This window comes from Pollicipes pollicipes, unplaced genomic scaffold (assembly GCF_011947565.3).
Source record: "Pollicipes pollicipes isolate AB1234 unplaced genomic scaffold, Ppol_2.1 Scaffold_6686;HRSCAF=7923_pilon_pilon_pilon, whole genome shotgun sequence".
NCBI lineage: Eukaryota > Metazoa > Arthropoda > Thecostraca > Pollicipedomorpha > Pollicipedidae > Pollicipes > Pollicipes pollicipes.
This window is the reverse complement of record NW_023596921.1, coordinates 29,139,948-29,165,753: the sequence shown is the minus strand read 5'-3', so window position 1 is coordinate 29,165,753 and position 25,806 is coordinate 29,139,948. Positions and strand designations below refer to the sequence as shown.

Here is a 25,806-nt window from a genome sequence, read left to right as displayed (position 1 = left end):
AGTCCGTCCGAAAATCGGGCCGCCATGTGTAAACAACCAGCGGCGTGTGCTGCGCCCGGTCCAGTTTCTGGGAACGGCCGTCGACGCCGGCAGCGCTGCCACGTGCGGCGGGGTGTTCCAGAGGCGCAGCCGTCCGGTGGGGAGTTCCGAACTGCCAGACACCACCGCGTGTGTGGAAAATCCAAACGCCACAACAGCAGGCGCCGATGAGCCAGCCCCTTTCATGCGTTGAAACACGTGTTCGAGCCAGGCCACCATCGAGCAGCTTTTGCTCACATGGTGCGAAGCAGGCGGGAGTGGAGATAGGTCGACTGTGGGTGGCTCGAACGGCGCGCATGCCCCTGAACGTGACATTAATGGCGCTGCTGGACGACTGAAGGTGACGTCACTCGGTCTGCGCTAAAACGTTCCCACGAGAGACACGTCTCCAGTGGCCCCCTTCCACCCGCTTTGCGACTTTCGATGTAATCAAGATGATATTTATCCCTTATTTCGGACCATACGCAGCAAGCGTTGGCAGTATTGTATGCATACGGATAAGTACGCCAAGTGCGGTTAAGTTGTTGTGCTTACGACAATACCATGTTACATGTCTGCTACCTTGAAAAAATGGCGGGGGGGGGGGGAGGGGGGGGGGTAGGAATTGGCAGCAGCCGATCACAGCCCGCTAGGTACTTTTCCAAACGGCATTGTCGTGGGCCCCTTTATTCCCAATTTAGGGAACATGTATAAATTGTTGTTTTCGTTGCTCCACCCACAAATGCACCAAATGGAAACTAAACTTGCGTTTAGCAAACCAATTGGGCGGACGTAAAGGAATGCCGCAAGTCACACACAAAAGTTTCACAAGTTGCACAAAGAAATTCCAAAAGTTGCACGAAGCTTTACACCGCTAACGTTTACACATAAGGCACGTAACTGAAGCTGGCAGTGACCCCGGCAAAGATACGCCGCGACACATACGCTTCAGTAACTCATTTAAGCCCCAGCCGCATACGACGAGCAGCAGCTGAACTGACCTTACAAACTTCTCAAATTCCCTCCCTTTTGCACGGTTTTGTACGGTTTGAACGGTCACACGGTTCGACTTTTACGGTGAGACCTAGCGACTGACACGGCTGCGTTTTGCATCAAACGTTGGGTGAGCCCGGCAGCCTTTGGAACTCAGCCAGAGCTGTGAGATATAGAACCAATAGGCCGGATTACTATTGTCAGCAAAATAATCCACGCTAACACTTTTGATTATTCTTTAAAACGCCTAGCATTGTCTAAAAATTATACTCGAACAAGTGGCGCAGCTAGTCCAATCTACTCCGCTCGTGTAACGCCTATAAAATACAAAGACAGCTGAGCATTGGACTAGCTAATGCCGATTCTGCGTATTCGGCCACCTCAAAGGCTCGCTGATCGCGCCCAGTGACAGTCTCACGACAGAACATACGCCCAGACAGAGGTGCCCACCAATCGGTCCGGTGGCTGACTCATGACCACAGGCCAGCGGCTCAAAACACCTACAGTCAGCTTTGATGACAAAACCATAATACAATAAGCCTATACGGAGCTCTCGCGCCGCTGTATTTTCCGCGTACGTCTCGTGCAAGTGAAGATGGAGGCGGAGGGGGGGGGGGGGGCAATAATCTTCGACTGGACTCGCATTACAACTTGGCAACCTCAACATCTTAACAGTGATGTGTGGACTTAACAGTGATCAGTGGACACAATCAACTAAAAAACGGAGCTCGCCCGATTGATTAAGCTAAATGTGCTACGTACAAGTTTCAGCAGGTTACCACCATTTGTTGGTGTAACAGGTCTTGACAGCAGAACACAAACATTGTACTTAAACCACAAAACATCGTCATCCTGAGCATTTGTGCATCAAATGGAACAGCTGCGACACCTGTCGTGAACTAAGCAAGGTGTTGCAAGATTCCAGTCTCCCGGACAAAGGTGTCAGTGAGCGGGTAGTCAGTTCTAACAGACACACGCACAGCGACCTCAGAAATTCAGTCGTATCTTGAACCGTATCGGAAGCGAACAGCTGTCCTTGTGCGGAGCCATCTACATCAGCGGACGGGCGGACCGCCCGTCACATCGGAATCCTCTAGATGCGAATATTCATTGAGTTATGGTTGAAGTTCGCATGACATGTCAGCCCGCGTCAACAGATCTCTATCGGGAAGAAAAGCGACGGGTGTTGTCTGCTGGCAAATTCTCACTCCATAAAGATGAAGCCTCCTCTTTCTCGAACAGAGTAAAAGTCGTCGTTTGTTTGCTTTCTCGGTTGTTTTTTTTTTTTAGAAACATTCACTGTCCTACCTACCACTTATGTTTCAACCCTGCTTGCCTCAGACCTCTGAATGCTTGAAGATACGAGACATTGAGATTTACAGACGGATTGGAGCAAGGCACCAGCGTCATGGATGAAGTCAGCGTTCGGACACCGTCCTGTTCTGGTGCGTTAGTATGCACACACATTATTCCCGGTTAGCTCAGTTGGTACAGCACTGGACTCGCAGCCGCAACACCCCGGTCCAAGTCCCAGGAGTTCCAAACGAGAGCTTTCCAGCTTTGACGCAAACGTGACTAAAAGCCAAACACAATCCAGCTCTTCTCCGGCCTCAATAACACCTGACGACGACAGGAAAGTTAAATGACCGAGACGTTGTGTACACACCAACGCACCAGGCGAGAACGATAGTTCAAACAACTTTGCAATCCGTGAAGCTAATACTTCATCTCAATCCTTCCGCAAAACTATGACCGATAAGTGCGGACCCAAAGATATGCCGCGATATCTTTACCAACATACCAAAGCTGCATCCAGCTGGAGACAGCGGAAAAACATGAACATCAAGCTAACAAGCACAAAATTCATGACACATTTCGCGTAGGAACAAATAACATTTGAGACCAGTTCTCGTAAACAAGCGGTGAGAAGCATAGCCCAAAGGCATAGCGCGTGTTGCCAACGCCCCCAAGCGTCGGCACAAAGACAGCGATCACTCCGCAAATTCAGAGAAACTTGTGAGAGAAGAGCTGGTGAGCAACTTGACATTTCTGGACAGCATCTCACACATGAGGAGTAAAATTCAATGACAGGAATGGACACTGACATGCAAATTAGGTGAAATTAGTGCGAATACAAGTATGCCACAACATGAGTACGTAGTCCGGCATGTGAGGGCGGGGGGGGGGGGGGGGGCAGCAGCGGAACACACACAGAAACTCCAGCTGAACCGTCGCAACGGGTGCATGCGAGCTTGCAAACAAGATTCCCAACTCCCGCAGGAAGCGCATCTGTTCACCGCGGGCACTTCCAGGCCGGTTTTTCCAAACAAGACCGAGCGCGCCGTATTGCCCTGCAGGCCGATGACGTAACTGTCCGGCTAGTGTGGCGCAGATGGTCGCCGTCACTGATGATTCATATGGGTCGCGTTTGGGGGCACTGTGGCAAAGTCAAAACGCCATGGAACAGCCGGCTCGAATAGTTCTGTTCTACATTCTATGTTACGCGGGTTCTTTGTCCCTGGTGCTAGGAGAGCCGCGCGCTATGGTGCCTCTGAGCTGGGACATACACGCTAGTGATACGTTAAAAAACGCATCGGCGTCCTGATCGATCTTCACCACCTGAGGCGTTCCCTTCCACCAGTGTTACTGGCCATTGTGCAGGGGCCAGTCATCTCGCGCGCGATAAAATGCACTTTAGTTTATGGTCAGGAGTTTAAGAAGACTACACTGCTGAAAGTACAGAGGTCGCCACCGGGAGACCACTTATCACCGAACACGACAGTCGCACGCAGAGAAACCACTAATCGCCCCACGCAAAACTCGCCACCGAGGGACCACCCATCGCCGCCTGCAGAAGTCGCCACGGAGAGACCATTTATCGCCGCCTACAGAAGTCGCCACGGAGACACCACCCATCGCCGCCTACAGAAGTCGCCACGAAGAGACCATTTATCGCCGCCTACAGAAGTCGCCACGGAGACACCACCCATCGCCGCCTACAGAAGTCGCCACGGAGAGACCACCCATCGCCGCCTGCAGAAGTCGCCACGAAGAGACCACCCATCGCCGCCTACAGAAGTCGCCACGGAGAGACCACCCATCGCCGCCTACAGAAGTCGCCACGAAGAGACCATTTATCGCCGCCTACAGAAGTCGCCACGGAGGACCCCCCATCGCCGCCTACAGAAGTCGCCACGAAGAGAACCATATTATGGCGCCGCCTACAGAAGTCGCCACGAGAGACCACCCATCGCGCCGCCTACAGAAGTCGCCACGAAGAGACCACCTACCGCCGCCTACAGAAGTCGCCACGAAGAGACCACCCATCGCCGCCTACAGAAGTCGCCACGGAGAGACCAACCCATCGCCGCCTACAGAAGTCGCCACGAGAGACCATTTATCGCCGCCTACAGAGAGTCGCCACGGAGAGACCACCCATCGCCGCCTACAGAAGTCGCCACGGAGAGACCACCTATCGCCACCTACAGAAGTCGCCACGGAGAGACCACCCATCGCCGCCTACAGAAGTCGCCACGGAGAGACCCTATCGCCGCCTGCAGAAGTCGCCATTGAGAGACCACCTATCGTCGCATACAAGAGTCGCCAGCTCAGGTGGGCATGCTTAAAATACGCTGTCCCGGAAGGCGTGACAGAATCACGCCCGTACCACGCACCTCCGACACACTGAACATTCACTTCTGACCAATTCGAACAGACTCTGCTGGCGGCCGTTACCAATCTAGTAACGAGACTTGTGTCAATCCGATCATCAGCCAAGGCATGCGACAAACTCCGAAAAGTTCCAGCAGAAAGGTTCTACAGGCGAATGATACCGTCAACGGCAAGATACCACAGGTACGATTGGGGCCAGGATGGACTAGGAGCCACCACTAGAAACCAGGCACATGTCTGAGCTAAGTAAACTGGCTCTTTGGAAGTAGCGAGCTATTATTGCTTACCACACTCATCTTACATTAGTGGTGCTATGAGCAGCTGGTAGTGAGCGTTACTTATGTTACGTTGGCTTAGTTGAGCCACTTGGCGCAAGAAGTTTCCTACTGAAATACACATGTTCCATGTACTCCACATGAAACCGTGGGATTATGAAAAATATACCATAAGTGTTAATCTTTTGTATCAGACTCCCCTAATTGAAGCAAGCACACACACCATTTCAGCGCGGAAACATTTAAGCTCTTAAACCTATAGGGCTCAAAGGACAGCGCGTTCGCGTAATCTGAGGCCTTTCTGTCACTGGTTCGTTACCACCCCCCCCCCCCCTTGGACCGAGTCACGTCGGAAAATTACTACGGGGCTGCACGCCTCCAGACCCTGGCGCCCACATCCCCGACGAATGACGCTCCGGCCGGCCGGAGTTTCCACGGTCTCTGCCGCGGCGTCCCGGCTAGCCAGCCTCGCGGAGACTCCCATACCATCTGTTTACAGTACAAGGGGCGCGGCACCAGTTATAAGCGGCCGGTCCCAGACGGTGCCAACCATTCAACTGCCGCTGACTGAACAGCAAGAGACATGACAAGATGGCGAGTCGGCTGTGGCAAGAGCGCGCTGCTGTTGTTGGCCCTCGTGGCCACCATCTCCGCCCAGGAGCTGAACTGCGACCTGGGAGACGACGCTGCTCTCCAGCACTTGCCATCAGGACGACACTGCTCGGCCTGAGCGACAAGGTGCGCCAGAAGAGCGACCCGCTGCATCTTGCCCAACCGCTACGACATGAATGGCCGCTACGAGTGGTGGCTCAACAACATCTTCATCCGCGGCCTCTCCAGCTACACCATCCCGCATCTGCAGGTCAGCTTCCCGGAGCCGCACGGCACTAAGCTGGCGCTCGAAGGCCACCATACAGCTGGCCGAACCTGCGCGGCGACCTGGACGGCAGGGTGAAGGTCACCAAGAAGATCTGGCGCAAGAAGCTGCGTGCGTCCGTCAGTGCCGATGTGGACGTGCACGTCAACAACCCGACGGCCCGGCTGAGCGCGACGCTGCGGCTGGAGATCAGTCCGGACGGCAAGGGTCACCGCCGTGGCCGGAGAACACCAACGTGGTGGTGGACCTGCCCAGCATCCGCGTCAAGGTGCGACCGCACGGAGCGAGCGGCATCGTCAACCGGCTGATCGGCGACCCGGCCAGCAAGTACGCCAGCAAGGTGTCCAACGAGTGGTGGCGCGATAACAAGGCCAAGGTGCAGCAGCGGGCCAAGCAGGCGCTGGAGGAGGCGATCGTCGAGAAGCTGGGACTGGAGCTCAGCAAGCTGCTCCACTGAGCGCCTCCTGACGGACAGTATTCATCGAGATAACGTATGTGGTTCTGGTTGTGAGTTTATACCATATATTTGCTCTTTTACAATACATGTCTAATGCTGAGCACTTCATTCCCTGATGGCGCTGATGATGCTGGCCACAGCGAACACAACCAGCCGGAATAACCACGCTAAGCGAGTCTCAAGGCCGCCGTACTGTGCAGCCGGCTGGCTAGTCCAGTCCGATCCGAACATAACGCTCATCACAAACATATGTAGCGCTGCAATTACTTAGGAGGAAGGAAAGAGACCCAAAGAGATATCATGTTATCAATTACAATCTCTGTACCAAAATACCAGAACTGCAGGCGGCGGACTCAAACCGCGATCATGCTTGGCTTTGACATTGCTGAGCACACAAGTTGCCCCAAATAACATTGGTTTTCTATGATAGAACGGAACTGAACGTGATGGAAACGCATCATTGGTGCAAGGTTCTCACTGCCTACAGCTCCTGATTTGGGGATTTTGAAATCAGCTTATAATGAAAAAAGCTGACAGTCAACACAACCGGCAGTAATGATCAAATCAGACGTGAAATAATTTATGAGGCATATCCCGAAAATGCATGACGTTTCCGGAAGCGCCCACGGTCACGCGCCACGATGAGCACTGCTAGTAACGTTGATTAGTCCCATGGTATACCTCACCGGCCGCGTGTCGACTTTCCAATCGCACCCGCGGCGTACGAAACGTCGGTTACGTGCAGCAGAAATACACCAAATTGCATTATTATCCACATGACGATAATGACGACTGGGGGTTTTCGGGGGGCGCCGACAACCAAGACCACTTTGGGCCCACAACAGTGACTACCGATGTGTGTAATGGCTAAACATCCTGTATTTGTTTGACGATGAAAACAGCTGAATCGTGACAAGAGCCTGAGAATCATCACTAATCATGTCTGAATAAGCAAGACTTGGAGCATCCCGTCCGAAATACTGACTGTTTTTCGCTGAAATGTGAACACCACTACGTCATGTGACGTAACCGTACGTGGCGCATCGCTGTGAAGGCGGTGAGGCCGTTCTTCACCGCACAGATGTCATGCATCGCATGCGGGTGGCCGATTCGTATCCCGCAAAGGACTACTTCTTCATGTATCGCATCGCGCGAGTTCGACGGCCATAGGCCTAATTGTGCCCAACAGCTTCTGTAGGCCATAACTAAACAGTATAGGCCTTGCAGCTGCGGCCTAACAACCTGCACAGGCCACAGACCTGACCAACAGCTTGCTGTTTGCTGTGGTGCCGCAGAAAGGTCACCATTTTCTTTTCATAAATGCCATGATGGTAGGGTAAAAGTGCCTGACCAGCAGGGACAGGGAGCGGCTGCAAGGTGCGCGCGCTGCTCGTTTGCCGCGGCGACGACCAGCTCGCTACCCGCGATGTCCACGTGGCTGAGCATCCAGCATAGAACGGCAGCTTTCCCCGCACGGTCCGGCGTTGTCAGGCGAACCAAACACGCCCTGTATGATGGGGGACGGCGAGGCAAAGGCTATCAGAGCCAATAAGGTGCTCAAAGAAACAGAGCATCACGTGCGCAGTCATCAACAGCCTCCATGAAATAAGGAACCTTATTTGTCTATGACAACGAACTCGGACGTGTATTCAGAGGCATTTTTGGCAACGGAAGTGACGGAATGGCTTAGCCGTTTACACACGCAGAGCCCACCTGTCCCCGTTTTCGAGCCGTCTGTATATGCGGCTTGAGACCCCGTGCATGGGGCCAATCGCCGTAACGCGTGGCTTATGAAATGACAAGATCTGAATAAAGCTATTATGACGCCATAAATGCCAGCGCGACTTTGAAATACTGTCCCTGAAAGACTCTCCCTATTTTCGCGGGCGTATAGCTCAGAAACTAGAGCAGCTTAGGTGGACTTAGGTCTTGAAATGGGCAGGATTGTGAACAGCGTCAAAAGGTCTTCAAGGTGACAATTCCAGTTCAAAACCACATATAAACGTGGAACACTGACCTCATGGTTGCCTGGGACGCCGCCCTGGCGACCTTGCTGCACGTCACGCAGGCGGCTGTCACTGTGACAACCGCACGTAGTCCTAAGATACATACGCCAGAACTTTCAATTAAAATAACACTTTGTGTCTGGACCCAAAAATGGTCCTTCACTTCATGTACAAAATAAATTTCTTACCTGTTAAGGCACAAAAATAGCTTCGGCCTTCGCAAAATCATTTCGAAAGCAAAAAAGGTTGGGCCTGGGTTACTCAGTCGTACGGTGGGAAATCTCTGGCCTATGGTCGGCCTGCCCAGATCATTGTTCCCCTTGAGCGGGTTGAAGTAACGATTCCTCAATGTCACTTTTGCGGTTCAAAAGCCCTTTCACAGTGCTTTGGAACGGTGCGCCGAAACCAACTCGTGCCAAGGTAACGATTGTTTGCTCCCCACCCACGTCCTTCTTTACGTGAGGGCACCCATACGGTGGCTTCCTCGGCTCCTGCCGGCGACCCCGGCACGCCAGTACGTACTATCGACGGTGCCGCCGTCGTAGTTGCAGATTCGATGAGCGCCTCCACCTGGGCGCTCCAGCCAGAGATAGAGCTGGTAGCGCAACTGGCCGCCGTCCACGCCCAGCCCGCTGGCCAGGTTCGTAGCGCTACTCCATCATCAGCTGCAGACAGGCGATGAACTTGAGCTGCTGCGCCATGATGTCCATCTGGCCGACGCTGGAGGCTCGGCACCGGCCCGGGCCGGACTTCTGCAGCGGAGGGGGAGGCGGCGAGATCAGCGGGCCTGGGCCGTGGCCGGCACAACGGGTGGCAGGCGAAGCCCGGTAGTATCACCGAGAGCTGGACTGGATGCACTCGCACTCCCGACCAAACCAACTGACTGGAGACCTGCAATAGAGCATGTGGCTTCTTTTGCCGGCTGCGACGCTGACGCAGCGTCTGTTAACGCATCGGCCCAGTGAGACCACGACAGCTAGCCAACTGCGATCCGAGGGAGGCTGCATGTGCATGCTTGTCTTGACAGGTGTTCTGTTCCGTAGGAAGCAAAAACTAGAAACATGCTGGAAATGACGTGGGACGTAGAGGGCGCTCAGCGCCTGTGCTCCCGACCACGCGGCGATTCCGCGTCGGCCGCCTCACCATCTGGGTCTCGTCGGCGGGCCGTGTCGGTGCTGGTGTCGCTGGCCCCTGTCGTCGTTCCCAGTTAGCTCCAACGGCTCGGGCGCCAGCCGGGCGCTGACAGGCGTCGACCAGTCGAAGTCCTGGCCCCAGAGACTGCGGCAACGGGGCGACGGCGCACGCGGCGACTCGAGAGGCGCCGGCCCGACGCCGGCCGCCAGCGGCAGCGACAGCTGCTCCATCGAGGCCGACTCTGCGGAGACGGCGCCGGTTCAGGCTGCCGACCGGACCATCGGCGGGACGCGGCGGCGGCAGCGGCGCCACACAGGCGAACTCCGTTACAACGGCACCACCGTGACAGTGGGTAGTGACATAGTTGGTGGACCAAGAGTCGGCGTTCCCCCACGGCCAATTGCGTAGAAAAGACATGAAGGCAAAAACTCAGCGGCTGATCACACACGGTCGTCTCAACAAACTGTCTGGGCGCACCAGATACCATTGGCACGCCGTGCCGACCACACGTTCCGGCGTCGGTGGCGAAATCAACGAAAACTGAGCGCGAGCGTGGAAGGGTAGGTCCGCGGCGGAGAGGTGCCATACCGTGGCTGCCCCAGTCCGATGATGCCCGTGGCGATGCGGCGGTCCTTCGGAGCCGACTTTCAACCGGACTGGGTCACGGCAACCCTTACCGCGGAGCGGAGAGGTGGGCGTCAAACCAGTTTGGAGGCCCCCCGTGGGACCCAGAGAGGGCGGAAGAGGGGGGGGGGGGGGGGAGGAGCCACGGAACAGACAGAGTGACGGGGCAACGGCAAGACGAGCGGGACGCACGACGGCCAGCCAGCCAGCTCCTGCCGGCGGGACGGTCGCTGGTCCCTAGGAAAACAGGACACTGCGACTACAGACATGCCTGGGAGACCCGCTCGGCCCACACAGACCACCCGGGGACACGGCACAGCGGGGCGAGCGGCGCGCTATCCAGGCCGACCAGGCATATACCCTCGGCACGCCTGTGCAACAGCGAGGGTCACATGGGGTCACGGAGGTCAGATCGCGCGGGTAACGGATCACGGGGTCGCGCGGGAGGTCACGGACACAGTCGGCCACCAGACCGGAGGCCAGACGTTGCACAACCGCACCCGGCGAACATCATGCGCGTCACCACCAGTCACCCAACGGCACCCCCTCGCGTGGGGGTCGGCGTGTCGCGCGGTACCCGGCCGGAGCGCGCCGCTCCGGTTCCCATCTTCGCGGCTTCCACCACTGACGGCCGCGGACGAGCGGCCGTCCCGCCACCACTCACTCTCGGCCTCCGGACAGCTCTCCAGCACTTTGTTCGGCAGCTTGGAGAGCACCTCAAGCGCCAAGGTGGGCAGCCGGCGCGGTAGTGCGCATGCGCCGTGCTGAAGTACAGCTGCCGCTCCAGCGGTGTGATGGCGTCCACGTGGGAAGAACTGGGTCCCAGACGGGGGGGCGGGGTTACGTTCGGCGCGTCAGCAGACGGGCGGGCATGCTGTGTGTGTGGGGGGGGGGGGGGGGCGCCTCAGGCCGGCATTGGTTCCATGTACGCCGTCCCACGCCACAGCTGCACGCCTCGAAGCACCAGGCGCGCACACGTTCCCGTGGCCCCGCCCCGCAATCTCAACATCCACCGTCGGGAAAGGACGGCAGCGCCCGCTCACTTCGGTCCCGCCAGCAACGTACGGGCCACATCAGCGGGTACGCAACCCCACCACCGAAGGAGCGGAGCGGCTCGCTGTCAATCTCAACATAGCCACGGGATGAGAGGGCGGCCGCCTCATGACCCCTGCCCACGCGGCCCGGCGGGGCCGACTGTCGGCGCACCTGTAGGTCGTCGTCGGCGACGTCCTGGGTGCGCGTGCGGCGCCGGTTCATCGCCCCCTGCGCCTTGTACTGCTTCACGATCAGGCGGGTGCGTGCGCAGGTAGACGTAGAAGTTGAACACGGTCGGACTGGCTGCAAGGGGCGAACAGCGCGTCGAATCAACACCAGCGACACGTCAGCCAGCGAGTCCGACGGCCGCTGACCGTGACCGCAAGCTTGTGCAGCCGCACGCGATCCACGTCTGGTCGGCGAGTGCTCGCCACCCTTCTGCCACTACCCTCCTGCCCGCATGCCACTGGCCGTGACTGAACACCTTGACAGAGCGAGAGGCTGTCAATGCTTCGCCTGCCACTGTCCACCAAACGAAGCAGCAATCATGCAACCAGCCGCATTCACTGGCTGTGTCAATGACCCGCGTGGGCGGTGCTTTTCACAGCCAACCGTGATTTGATGACGACGACTAAGACCAGAGCATCGCATAACCAGCAGGCTCCATGATGGTAGCACGACACGCCGCGCCGATGCGCCCACTCACTGCCGTAGTAGGTCTGGGCGTCCATCCTCCTGGTAGGGGCCGGGTGCAGGGTGCCCACGTTGACCTTCAGCAGCGTGTTGAGACTGGACGAGTAGTCCTTCTTGATCCAGTACGCCATCGAGCGCAGGAACGGGTCCGGGTGGGCGCCCGTCAGATCCACATCCTCCTCAGTCACGCCCAGGATCTCCTGCAACGCCACCACGCAGCCTCGGGTCAGTGCCGACTAGCACCACACGACACACGCAGCACAGTGGTGAGCGGCCGCACAAAACTGCAGGCAGCAGATTAACGCCGAGCGAGTTGAGCTACTTGTACCGGTTCACCAGTTTCCTGTGTCGTAAAACGGCTAATTAAACAGCAAACAACCGCCGCACTAACTTCATGTGTCGGGGCACCACTGGGTCAAGCAGCCCCAGGGCAACCTCCTCTCTCTCTCTCTCTCCTCTCTCTCCTCCCTCTCCCTCTCCCTCTCCCTCTCCCTCTCCTCTCCCTCTCCCTCTCCTCTCCCTCTCCCTCTCTCCCTCTCCCTCTCCTCTCCTCTCCTCTCCCTCTCCCTCCCCTCGTCCTCTCCCTCTCCCTCTCCCTCTCCCCTCTCCCTCTCCCTCTCCCTCTCCCTCTCCCTCTCCCTCTCCCTCTCCCTCTCCTCTCCCTCTCCCTCTCCCTCTCCCCTCCCTCCCCTCCCCTCTCCCTCTCTCCCTCTCCCTCTCCCCTCCCTCCCTCCCTCCCTCTCTCCTCTCCTCTCTCCTCTCTCTCTCTCTCTCCCTCTCCTCTCTCTCTCTCCTCTCTCTCTCTCCCTCTCCTCTCTCTCTCTCGCTCTCTCTCTCTCTCTCTCTCTCTCTCTCTCTCTCTCTCTCTCTCTCTCTCTCTCTCTCCTCTCTCTCTCTCTCTCTTCTTCCTCACAGGGCGACTCAAGACGGGCACAGACCCCGGCCGACACAGGCGCGCGTGTCCAGCGGAGGCATTCACCTTGTCCAGCAGATTGCCGAGGCTGGGCGGGCAGGTGTCCAGCTCGCCGTCGTACAGCCGGCAGACCAGCATGGCCAGCTGCAGGTCGCGCAGCTTGCTCAGGATCACCTCGATGCAGTCGGACAGCGAGTCGGCCAGCAGGAACAGCGCCGCCGCCGACACGAACTTCTGCTTACCCAGGCACTGGTACGCGTTCTTCTTGGCCGCCGTCCGGCCCTCCTGGCAGTTGAAGTTCTTACTGAAGAACTTGTAGCGCCTGTCATCGCGCAGCTGCTTGTACAGCGCCGCGATCACGGTTCGCTTGCGCATGGCGAAGTAGTAGAGCGCCGCGTCCATCGGGTCCTTGCTCTTCTGGTAGGCCGCCTTGGCAATCTGAAGACGGAGTACGCCAGTTGGCCAACGTCACAGCCAGCAACTGGCGTGCTGACACACACACACATACATACACACACGCAGAGATAAGCGTGGCAGACCCACCATGGCTGTGGTTGCACACAATTACCAGCTGGATCAATTGCATGAAAGGCTTAACATAGTTACACCTCGCTGCGAACAGCTGACGCGAAAGATAACACACACAATCCATATCTTCAGCAGCACAATTCCGACACAGCTCACCAGGGTTGCCACAACGTATGCCGGCGTGCGGCTCCCAGCGGGCTCGGCTCGGCGGCGCTCACCTGCTCGACCAGCTGCTTGAGCGGGTGTTGCTCCGGATCCACCAGCCGCAGCCCAGCTGCTGCAGCTCGCGCCAGAGCGGCTGGCCGCGCGCCACCGACGGCACCAGCTGCAGCAACTCCTCCTGGCTCTCCGAGTGGAAGCCCCACACCACGTACGACGAGCTGGCGGCGGCGGCCCGGCGGCGTTACCGGCCGTGACGGCAGGCACCAGCTGCCAGCGTGTCACAGTGTGCACACGGCTCAACGCAAACGGAGCGCCACCACAAATCCTCTGGCGACGGCTTACCGCTTACTACCGAATGATGACTCGCAACTATCGCAGCTGTCACAACTATCGCGGCTATTACAACCATCGCAACAATCACAGCTATCCGGCTGTCACGACTATCGCGCTGTCACAACTACGGTGTGATCGGGGAACATTCCGAACACGTCTCTCTGTCCCTCTGAGCGCCCCTGCACGGCAGCAGGCGCAGCGTCTCGACCTGCGGCCGGCATCACTCACGTCAGACCCTCCGAGTTCAGCTCGGCCTTCTCCTTCGGCGGCAGACACTTGGACAGGTAGGTGAAGTTCCGCATGGCCAGCACGAACCGCAGACCGCAGTCATCCACCGAGTCTGCGGTCGAGCCGACAGCGGTCACAACAACGGGCGCGCCGGACGCCGAGCTACTGCGAAAGCGACATCTCACCGCGGGCCAAGTGCAGCCACTCTGACCAGACGAACACCCGCCTCCCACAGACAGCTCCGCCGTCTCACTATGGCGTGCCGCTCTCACACACGACGCACGCGCCCCGTCCGACCTACCCAGACTGGGCCCGGTGTTCTTGGGCTCGCCGGCGCTGTCGTCGGAGAGGTCATCGAACCGCTCGGCCAGGTCGGCGTCGACCGAGGCCACCGTGTCAGCCAGCGCCATCAGGTACAGCTGGTCAATGGACGTCAGGTCGGGCAGGTGGCAGTGCGTCAGCAGCTGGGTCAGCATTCGGGACTGCCGGACACACCGCCGAGGTCAGCGTCTGACGGACTGGCGCCGCCGCGGCCGGCAGTCGAGACAGCACCCTGCACCCCGGGTCGGCCGCCGAGACGGCACCCCGCACCCCGAGGTCGAGGCGGCACCCCGCAGCCCGGGCCGGCAGCCGACACAGGCACGGACGACCGAGACCGGGGTGGGACAGCGGGCACGAGCAGAGGCAGCGGACGCGGACACGGACAGCGGACACGGGAAGGAACAGCGGACGTAGGACATAGGCAGAGAGACAGTGGACAGGAACAGGGGACAGCTCTGCGGACACAGACAGGGAGACAGTGCACATGCGGGGAGACAGCAGAAAAACAGCAGGGAGACAGTAGAAGCCGGACCGGCGCAAACACCGGCGAAAGTGGGCAACACGGCTCGTACATATCCCGCCAGCGGCAGCATAGGAGCGGAAAAACACCGCCGTTCGCACGAGACACAGCGAAGTCAAGAGGCTGCAAGCCTTTTCCGACACCAGAAGCTGACGCGAACAAATGTATTCAGAAGGGCTGTTTCCCTCCCATGACGATACGGCAGGCGGCGGTACGGCAGACCACGCCAGCTGGTGCTCTCCTCCGGCAGACACGAGTCGGCCGGCCGCAGGGACGGGTGGGAGAGGAGGTCACGTGCCCCGGCGCGCTCGCCGGGCGCGACGGCGCACGTACCTCTCGCGGTCCAAAGTGGCTGAGTCCCTCGGCCTGCGGCGCGGTGGTCGACTTGCGCCGCTTCCTAGAGGCCCCGATGATGTCCTCGAGCGTGGCCTCGTCCTCGTCCACTTTGAAGAGGTCGTCGTACATCTGCAAGGGGCGGACGTGGCGGACGAACGGGGCCGGACACGGCGGCGGCTATGTACAGCGCTGCAGCCTCGGCGCGGACACCAGTGCTGGCTGGCACGGGACAGCACGGACAGAGCACATCTGACGAGTACAGGCCACACTGCAGCGGAAGGGCATGCTCTCGGCCTTTGCGGGCGTGACACCAACGTCAAGATGACCTCCGGAGAACGCACAAGTGCGGTCCACCTCCACCCCTCACCTAATCGGGGCAGCGTTCGATTCTTGTCACGCTGTACTGAAAATGTGTCAAGTCCTCGGCCTCCCGCAGCCCACGTTTCACTTTATTTTTTCACCCCGTGACTCGCCTCGCCCTTGTGCCCCAATCAGGGCCTCACCTCCTCGTCCCGCCCACATCCCACACCAGTCCGTCCCTTACCTCCCCGTCCTTCCCTAATCTGCGCCTCGCCTCCTCGTCCTGCCCCATCCTCCCCCAGTCCGTCCCTTACCACCCCCGTTCTGTCCCAATATGTGCCTCACCTCCTCGTCCAGCCCCCTTTCGTGCCTTGCCTCCCTGTTCTGCCCCAATCCGCGCCTCACCTCCTCGCTCTGCCCCCGTCCTCTCCCGTCCTCGCATCACCTCGTCCTGCCAAAATCTACGCCTCACCTCCTCGTCCTGCCCCATTCCGGGGGCCGACGACGCACCGCGCCGGTCGCGGTCGGCCGCCAGCAGCATCCACAGCGGCAGCGGAGGCACCGAGTCAATCTCCTCGTAGTCAGGTCGGATGTCCTCAGTCTGCTGCCGCTCCAGCGGACTCCCTGCGCCAACAGTCCCACACGGTCAGGGTCTGATACCATCGCCAAACACACAGATGGAAAACAGGCTAAATGGGGCATTAAGGTGACTTTATAGACAGACATACAGCCACAGGTGGGATTCCCGTTACGGGCACAGTCTGGAACTTTCTCTGAGTTATCATGAGCTCTGACTGTCTGCTCGTTGGTGGTGTGCCGTGAGGTCAAATGGCTTGTCTCCGCAGCCGCCGGGTGCCGACCAGCGGCCGCCGGCGGGAGCCGACCAGCGGCCACCGCCGGGTGCCGACCAGCGGCCGCCGGCGGGAGCCAACCAGCGGCCACCGCCAGGTGCCGACCAGCGGCCACCGCCGGGTGCCGACCAGCGGCCGCCGGCGGGAGCCGACCAGCGGCCGCCGGCGCGTGAGCAGCGCCGGGAGCGGGCCGCCGGGCGCCGCTCACCTGGCTGCAGGGAGACGGACATGCCGCGGCTGCGAGCCAGCTTCTCGATCACGTCCGGGTCATCCAGGTCCGGGTCAGTGGTGGCCGACTCCAGCCGGGACTGGCGCGACAGACTCCTGCGGCGGCGAGTGGCGGCCGTCACACGCAGACGGCACACAGACGACACGGGCGGCACGCACAGACGGCATACAGACGACACGGGCGGCACGCGCAGACGGCATACAGACGACACGGGCGGCACACGCAGACGGCATACAGACGACACGGGCGGCACGCACGGACGGCATACAGACGACACGGGCGGCACACGCGGACGGCATACAGACGACACGGGCGGCACACGCAGACGGCATACAGACGACACAAGCGGCACACGCAGACGGCATACAGACGACACAAGCGGCACACGCAGACGGCATACAGACGACACGGGCGGCACGCGCAGACGGCATACAGACGACACAGGCGGCACACGCAGACAGCATACAGACGGTACACGCAGACGGCATATAGATGACAATGATACGAGATGACAGACGACGCCACATATATCCAGTCCAAAACACCACCACATTTGGCTAAGTCTAAAAAATGCCAGGTTGACTAAGTAATGCATACACCAGACCAGTTCGTCTGAGACTCTTGATGGAGGCAGATGGTGGAGCGGGGGCGAAGTACCTGGATATGTCGGCGTCGAAAACTGAGCCCGGACCGTCAGCAGGGCAACCGTTCACGGACAGCTATGCTTCTGACGAGGTTTGCAGCTGTTATACCTCCCGCCCAGACCGAAGCCAGACCCCTTCCCCCCCCCCACGGCCAACCCCGCCGACCTACCTAATGTATCGCACGATGTGCGCCAGGATGGCCTTGACACGCTTGACCTTGCCACAGTTGAGCAGCTCCATTAGCTGTTTGGGGTGGTACTGTGGCAGCACGGGGAATGCGATCCTGCTGGCCACGAACAGGCCGTAGTTGGGCATGTAGTCTTGGGCGGCCGGCCGCGCCGCCTCCATCGCCCGCGACTTCAGCAGGTCCAGGTTGGCCAGCGAAGACACGGACATGATGCGCTTCTTCATGGAGTCCTGCGGCGGGCGGGCGGCGGTCACCGAGCCGCTGGTCACCGCTGGCGGCGCAGACGGCGCGGCTGGACGCGACGGCTGGCCATAGTCACTTCTCAGGCCTTGGCGCAGTCTCAACTGCGCACCCACCACACCATGATCGATTCACGGTCAGTAAGTCCTTACTTTTAAGCGTTTGCTGTCTGCTGAAGTAATACCGCATATGGCATACATATACAGCCGAACCAGCAAGGACGGCCCTACACAAGACCCGTTGGCATTCGCAGGCCAGTGGTCTTGGCAGCGGACGGGCTGGGCAGCACGCCGCCACAAGCCGTCCGCGGCCCTGCCTCCGGCCGGCCGACTCACCGAGGCGTACGTGAAGAGCTGCTGGTCGGTGAGGTTACGCGACTCCACGTAGTCGTCCGTCAGCGGCTGCAGCTCCCCACGAGAGCGGCGCGACAGGCTCAGCGCTGGCCACGCAGAGAGGCGCCGCTCAAACAACACCAAGCACACACACACACACACACGTCGGACGAAGCGGCACCTCGCTCAGCACGCCGGATTTACTTCACGTTCGCTGCGTTGGAAACTACGCGAAGGCAAGCAGGGACGGAAGACCCAGGTAATCCTAGCCAGTGACGGGTAACAGCCACCGATTTCATTAGCCACATTTCATTTTCATAGTTCTGTTCATAGCCATTAGCACTTTTGTCATCAATGAAGATAGCAGACCATCACAGTCTCCATCTCTACAGTTGGCAAATATGTCCCTGGGGTTCTGGGTTAGCAGATGGGACCAAAGTACATCCTCACAAACAAATAGATGTGCCGAAGACCAGGGAAGAAACATGCTTATTACAAACCAAGGCACATAAACAAAACCTAAAGCACTCGCTCCCAGTAAAACCCCAGCTTGGGGTATTTCCGCGAATACAGTTCACTTTACAATCTGTCCTGAGCCTGGGGCCTTAAGTGAGCTATGTTGGCGCCGTCTGGCCAGTGCGGCGCGGGAGCGGGCAGCGCGGTGGCGGTCACTGACGCGGCATCTTCCACTGGCTGTAGACGTGCATCTCGTTGTCCATGCCGACGATGAGCACGCCGTCGCGAACCCAGCTCATCTGCATGGGAATCGGCGGCAAGCCATCGGCCGACTCCAGCTTGATCTGTCGGATCTTCATCCACCTGGCGGCCAGAGCGGGACTCAGGCCGGCGTCCAAGGCCGGGGCGGGCGCGAGTCGACGCACACCGCGGCCACGTACGGAGGCACGGCTGGCGGGGGGCAGGCACGCGGGGGCACACAGGCGGGTGTGCACAGACACAAGTCAGTCACCACCAGACGCACGGGACGCAGGGGCACGGAGATACGGGCAGACAAGCACCGATACACGCCACAGTCACCGACAGAGGTACGTGGGCGCAGGGACAGACGCACACGGCGTACGGTGGCACAGACAGGCAGGCGCAGACACAGACTGCGACTTGTCATGGAGGCATCGTACCGCATGCAGGCACAACAGAGCACACAGCCCGACCACCGACGGGGTACTGGGCGCAGGCACGCACCAGAAGCAGGACAGGTACGTCTCGACAGGCACGATTACCCACCAAGCATGACAGTCAGGCACGCGGCGACACAGGTCAGAGTCGAGGCCCCAGCGGGCACGCGCCGACAAGCGCCACGGCTTCATAAAGGCTCACAGATAGGGTTCAGAGTCACAGGAACACGGACTACCCAGGTGAGACCGATCTGAGCACATTAAGTACACATACAACTTTCAACCGCCCATTGGCATCACCGCATCAGCCTCAAAGGGCAAGGGTACAGACTCTACAGCTGCATTCCCAGACTATGATGCAAGCCGCGTAATAACGTGACAGAGCAATAACGCGCCACTGCGGCGGCGGGGGGGGGGGGGGGGGGGGGGGGGGGAGCGGGACAGGTAATCTGTGGACAGATCTGCGGCTGCAGAGCGGGCCAGACCTGATCTGATCGGGCGAGAACGAGGAGAGTGCGATGGACGAGGCCTTCTGCAGCATCGGCCGCGACGTCTGCTGGTTCTCCTTCATCGCCTTCATGTTGGCTACAGTGATGTCGCTGGAGACTCGGGTGAACATCAGGATCTGCAGAATCGCCACAGCCAGTGACTACCAGTCGGCTGCCAACAGCCGCCGCTAGCGCCGTGTCCAGCAGGCGGGCAGCGAGCGACGCTTCCTCGCGCCGCCGCCCTCTGGACGCCCGGGCGCCGCGTCTCGACGGCATCCGGCGCCGGCAGCGGCAGGCACGCCGCAAACCCACCCGAACACGTCCACAGCGCGGCCCAGCCGAGCAGCAGGCCAGCGGAATGCCAGACAGTCTCCCGCCAGCGTCACAGGAGGCCCACAGGCAGCAGTCCGGGGCGGCGCTCCGGCCCGCCTGACCACCGCTGGAGGCCCCGCTCGGAGCCGCCCGACCGCTGGTAGCCGGCGCGACCTCGCCCGGCCGTCCGGCCCGACGGACGTACCTTGCTGCCCACGCCCAGCGTCAGCATGTGCGAGCCGTCCTCCGAAGACACCCAGTCGATGCGCACCAGGTGCTTGTGCGTCACGCTCATCAGGATGTTACCCTCCTCGGCGATGGCCGACTTGACCGTGTTGTCATTGATGAAGCTGGGCGCAGTGCGCATGGCCGGCGCTGCCGAACGGGCAACAGCCGGGCTCAGCACGACCATCAACACAGATACGCGCAAGCCGGCCTTGGACAGAGCACGACACCACACAGCTTCGACGGCTATTGCCGTATCATCAAGGCGCCACATCGCGAAAGGTTTGTCGTCCACGTCACATGTCCCCCTGGCCTGACTGCAACGACGAAGCACATGTTACTGGCCACCCTCCCATCTGCCGGGGTTCACAAAACTGACTCTGTCACCACTACCAGGCCCAGCTATGTCTGGCCCACTGACTCACGCCCGGTCCGGCGCCCTGACTGTGCTCGGCACTGTGCCCGGCCCATTGACTCACCAGATGTTCAGCCAATTGACTCGCGCCTCTGTGTCCGGTCCATTGACTCACACATAGTCGATCTGTGTCCGGCCCGTCGACTCAAACCTGGTCGGGCTGTGTCCGGCCCTGTGTCCAGCCCACTGACTCACGCATGGTCAAGCTCTGTGTCCAGCCCACTGACTAACGCATGGTCAGCCTCTGTGTCCGGTCCACTGACTCACGCCTGGTCAGGCTCTGTGTCCAGCTCGCCGTCTCTCGCTTAGTCGGGCTCTGTGTCCGGCCCTGTGTCCGGCCCATCGACTCACGCCTGGTCGGGCCCTGTGTCCGGTCCGCCGTCTCTTGCCTGATCGAGCTCTGTGTCCAGCCGGCCGACTCACGTTTGGGTGGGCGCGGCTCGTCGCCGTCGTCAGCCAGCGACTGGCCGAAGCCCTGCAGCACATAGCGGTGTCCGCACGCCTCCAGCAGCGAGCTGTTGGGGTCTGCGGCCGTGTAGAGGCGCGGCAGCGGCACGTTGTGGAGCGTGATCGTGTCCTCCTTCACCCACTCGGAGCCTGCCGCCAGAGGGATGTACCAGGTCCGTCAACGCGGCAGGCGCGGCATGCACAATGGCCTGTGTCGTGACTGGAGGACATGGCACTGACGTGGCGGCGGGGAATGGGACCGCCTGATCAGCACAGAGCGGGGTGGCCTGCGGTGAACAGGACAGCCTGATCAGCACAGAGCGGGGTGGCCCGCAGTGAACAGAACCGCCTGATCAGCACAGAGCGGGGTGGCCTGCGACACCGCACACCGACGGGCGAGACTCTACAAGGTGCATTGTACTGGGTGCATGTGCGTTATCTTCTCCGTATTGCCCCCGATTAAGTTAAGTATGAGCCATAGCGACGTACCCCAGCTGTCATGGAAAGGCCAGGCCATATGGCATCAAAGCGGGGCATAGCCGGACCCTCTGAGGCCTCCCTTCATCCCCCTTCCCCACAGCTGCCAGATGATAATCAGCTGAGCTGCCAGCTGATCGACGGTGCAGGAGCCGCTCCACTCACCGCCGCTGGACTCGCACTCGTAGATGACCACGCCCAGGTTGACGAAGCGCGCGCCGCGTTCGTGCTCCTTGCGCGTGAACGAGCGGCCGATCTTGTACGCGCAGGAGACGCGGGCGCTGTACGCCACGCTGACTGTCAGCGGTGTGCCTGCAGCAAGGACGCTGGTCACACTGAGCCGGGACAGACACGTGACCAGCTCCACCTGAGGCCAGAACAGACACGTGGCCAGCTCCAGCTGAGCCGGGACAGACACGTGACCAGCTCTAGCTGAGCCGGGACAGACACGTGGCCAGCTCCAGCTGAGCCGGGACAGACACGTGACCAGCTCTAGCTGAGCCGGGACAGACACGTGGCCAGCTCCAGCTGAGCCAGAACAGACACGTGGCCAGCTCCAGCTGAGCCGGAACAGACACGCGGCCAGGTCTAGCTAAGCCGGGACAGACACGTGGCCAGCTCCGGCCGAACCGGGACAGACACGCGGCCAGCTCCAGCTGAGCCGTGACAGACACGTGGCCAGCTCCGGCCGAACCGGGACAGACACGCGGCCGGCTTCAGCTGAGCCGTGACAGACACGTGGCCAGCTCCAGCTGAGCCAGAACAGACACGCGGCCAGCTCCAGCTGAGCCGTGACAGGCACGCGCCAGCCCCAGCTGAGCCGTGACAGACACGTGGCCAGCTCCCGCCGAACCGGGTCGGACACGCGGCCAGCTCCGGCCGGACCAGGACAGACACGCGGCCAGCTCCGGCCGAGCCGGGACAGACACGCGGCCAGCTCCAGCTGAGCCGTGACAGGCACGCGCCAGCCCCAGCTGAGCCGTGACAGACACGTGGCCAGCTCCGGCCGAACCGGGTCAGACACGCGGCCAGCTCCGGCCGGACCGGGACAGACACGCCGGCCAGCTCCGGCCGAGCCGGGACAGACACGCGGCCAGCTTCAGCTGAGCCGTGACAGGCACGCGGGCCAGATCCAGCTGAGCCGTGACAGACACGTGGCCAGCTCTGACCGAGCCGGGACAGACACGCGGCCAGCTCAACCTGAGCCAGGACAGACAGGCGGCCAGTTCTGGCCCAGCCGGGAGACACGCGGCCAGCTCCAGCTGAGCCGGAACAGACACGTGGCCAGCTCTGGCCGAGCCGCAGACCGCCGACAGAGGCAGCCCTAGCAGTGTCACTGTGTATCGTGCCGCGGCGGTGCGAATCGCGCCGGCGCCATGACCGGAAGTCGCCCCGTTGAGGCGCAGCGGACAGCGACTGAGAGCGCCGGACCCAGCTGGGTCGTGTGAGGGTCGGGTCCGGTGAGAGCGCCGGACCCAGCTGGGTCGTGTGAGGGTCGGGTCCGGTGAGAGCGCCGGACCCAGCTGGGTCGTGTGAGGGTCGGGTCCGGTGAGAGCACCGGACCCAGCTGGGTCGTGTGAGGGTCGGGTCCGGTGAGACCATCGGACCCAGCTGGGTCGTGTGAGGGTCGGGTCCGGTGAGAGCACCGGACCCAGCTGGGTCGTGTGAGGGTCGGGTCCGGTGAGAGCGCCGGACCCAGCCGGGTCGTGTGAGGGTCGGGTCCGGTGAGAGCGCCAGACCCAGCTGGGTCGTGTGAGGGTCGGGTCCGGTGAGAGCACCGGACCCAGCTGGGTCGTGTGAGGGTCGGGTCCGGTGAGAGCGCCGGACCCAGCCGGGTCGTGTGAGGGTCGGGTCCGGTGAGAGCGCCAACCCCACACCGCCACGCCAGCCATGCCGCCCACTAACCGGGCAGCTTCAGCGCCGAGCCGCGCCCGGTCGAGTTCATCATCTCCCAGTCGCACCACTGGTACGTCTTGGAGGCGGAGCCGTCCGGCGTCGTGGTCTCGGTGACGCGGCACTTCCAAAATCTGCCGAGCACAGGACCGAACGTCAGCTAGGCCGGCCGGGCTCAGCACGCTCGCCCGGCATCGCAACGGCACCACCACTGGATGGCGCTGTGGGAGCACTCACTGTCCGGCATCAATCACACGGCAGCCGGCGATCAGTCGGGGGAGGGAAGTAAGTCAGACGGGAGTGTCCGTTGGGGGGCGGAGCCTCGGGGCAGAGCCTCGGCCACGGAGGGATCCGCCCAGCCGGAAGAGAAACTTCTGAAACTGGGGAGGAGCCTCTGAGTCTGCGGAGGAGCCTCCGAGCCGGGGAAGAGCCTCTGAGCAAGGGAGGAGCCCCTGGGTCCGGGGAGGAGCCTGTGAGCCGGGTGGGGAGCCTGTGAGCCGGGGTGAGAGCCTAAGAACCGGGGTGGGAGCCTAAGAACCGGGCGGCCGCTTAGCCTCACCTGACTGTGTTATCCGAGCAGGCCGTCACCACGTGGTAGGTGGCGAAGCAGGCCGGGTAGATGGAGGCCGAGCTGAGGTGGCCGGCCGCCGGCGTGGCACACGTCACCTCCACTCCCTCGGGCAGCGGCAGACGCTGGGTGCACACCTGCCGCGCCGCGTCAGCTATCACACATCTCACAGCGGCCGCCAGACAACGCCAGACGACGGCTCGTCGACAGCGGTGGCAGACAGCAACTCTCGTAACGGCCACGGGGCACCCTGTCTCACAGCGGCAGCAGATGCCGGCTCTCACAGTGCTAACAGACACCTGACACCACAGTTCCCACATCGACGACAGACGGCAAGGTGTCAGAGCGGCATCAGGCGCTGTGTTTCACGGCAGCGGGCGACGCGGGGTCTGCAGCCATCACCATCAGACCTCACGCCGGAGGGACGGCGGTCCTCGCGGTAAAGCCAGGCGCCAGCTCTAACCCTGACAACGGCATAACACGCGCGCGGTGGCCGCCATGTACGGCACCGGATACCAAGGGACACTGTTGCACATGCTCGAATCATCACAGAGCGCAAGTGGGTGCGCGGTCGCATGCACCGCTACTTTCGAGTGTCGCGTGCAACGCGCGTGCCGCTTACTCCGGTTGCACGCGACAGTCGGCATCAAAGCGTGCGACTCTACGTCAAAGAAGTCCGCATCTACCATACCACGATCATCGGGGTGGAGAGGGACGACAGGAAATGCTCCACAGGCTGGTCGCAGGACTGGGCGGCGTAGATCTGGCGAGCGAGTGATCGGCCAGCGGCGGGCTTACCTTGACGGTGGAGATGGAGACCGGCTTCAGCACGGGACTGGGCTGGTCCCCCGGAGATCCGACGGGCCCGTTGTCGCCTGTCCGACACACGCCAGTCACAACCTGGCGACCTGCGACGGACGGCAGCAGCTGCGCCGTGGTTGCCATGGCTACACGCCGTGTTGGTCGGCCAATTCATTGCTGGCAACTCTAGATTGTACATGACCTTTGCGGCTAAGCGTTCCAAAGCAAATGTCTCAAGCAGGTAAGTGGGTGAATGTAAAAACATACGATTTCTACGCCACATCCTCAGCATTGCACAGGCAGTGTTCACGTTGCGCCCATCCTGCATGGGATGGCACACACTGCACACGTGAACCGCCCGCCTCAAACTCGACAGCGTACACTGACCCTGCAGGGGCTGCGAAGACAGCACCACCCTCCACATGTGTATCATGGTGCCCAGCGTGTCGCGCTCGATCACCACGATGTAGAAGGGCTCGGAGAACGTCTCCGTCTGGTGGAGATCGACGATGGCCGAGAAGCTGGGGTCGGCCGGGTACCAGCTGCTCGGGCCCGCCTTGGGTCGGCTGGCGTGGCCGATGATCAGCTGCTCCTGGTACACGTGCAGGAACTGCGTGTGCTCCCAGTCCTGTCGGCCGGCACCGGTCAGCCGCCGTTGACAGGAACACACCCGCTCGCCGGAGCGCGCCAGCGCCGCGGCAGCAGCGCCATCACGGCGCGGGCACAGCGCACAGATCCAAACGTGAAGACTTCGCGGCAAACGGCCACTGCGGACATGCAGCCGAGACCCCCCAACAACGGGCCCACAGAAAACGATCGCTGCCCGCAACGTTCACCGGCATGAACTGCGCACGCCCGGGCAGACGGTTTTAAGTCTGGCGTCCAGTCAGTTAAGTCTGAGCCAGTCTGACTTTTAGACAGTTGCTCGGCTACATAAGGCGGCGGCGCCCGCAGCGCGCGCGCAGCGGTGGCGGCATTGGCTGCCGCAGACAGCGGCCGCCACAGCTGGGCGGAGCGGAGCGGGGCTACGCGGGGGCGGGGCGGGGCATGCACTTACGTGCGTCACATCCGGGATGGTGTCCATGTGGATGACGCAGCCGGGCCGCGACGCGGACTGCTGCGAGACGAGCCGGAACGCG

The 25,806-nt window shown here is 60.9% G+C and overlaps 1 protein-coding gene across 1 annotated transcript in view; it reads right to left on the bottom strand.

The window, feature by feature from the left end:
- The window catches only part of LOC119108159 (dmX-like protein 2), a 59,506-nt gene that overhangs the window by 19,043 nt on the left and 14,657 nt on the right, over nt 1-25,806 (bottom strand). The window contains 25 exon segments of the mRNA XM_037231738.1: nt 8,976-9,050; nt 9,543-9,673; nt 10,721-10,772; nt 11,263-11,390; nt 11,798-11,984; nt 12,764-13,135; nt 13,444-13,466; nt 13,469-13,605; nt 13,949-14,060; nt 14,250-14,430; nt 15,123-15,254; nt 15,898-16,049; nt 16,485-16,600; nt 17,319-17,566; nt 17,912-18,015; nt 18,585-18,727; nt 19,527-19,666; nt 20,047-20,216; nt 20,905-21,078; nt 21,571-21,717; nt 23,311-23,432; nt 23,858-24,003; nt 24,665-24,741; nt 25,055-25,295; nt 25,725-25,806. The exon segment at nt 25,725-25,806 is cut by the window's right edge and continues 77 nt beyond it. Of these exon segments, the coding sequence (XP_037087633.1) occupies nt 8,976-9,050; nt 9,543-9,673; nt 10,721-10,772; nt 11,263-11,390; nt 11,798-11,984; nt 12,764-13,135; nt 13,444-13,466; nt 13,469-13,605; nt 13,949-14,060; nt 14,250-14,430; nt 15,123-15,254; nt 15,898-16,049; nt 16,485-16,600; nt 17,319-17,566; nt 17,912-18,015; nt 18,585-18,727; nt 19,527-19,666; nt 20,047-20,216; nt 20,905-21,078; nt 21,571-21,717; nt 23,311-23,432; nt 23,858-24,003; nt 24,665-24,741; nt 25,055-25,295; nt 25,725-25,806 (3,592 nt within the window).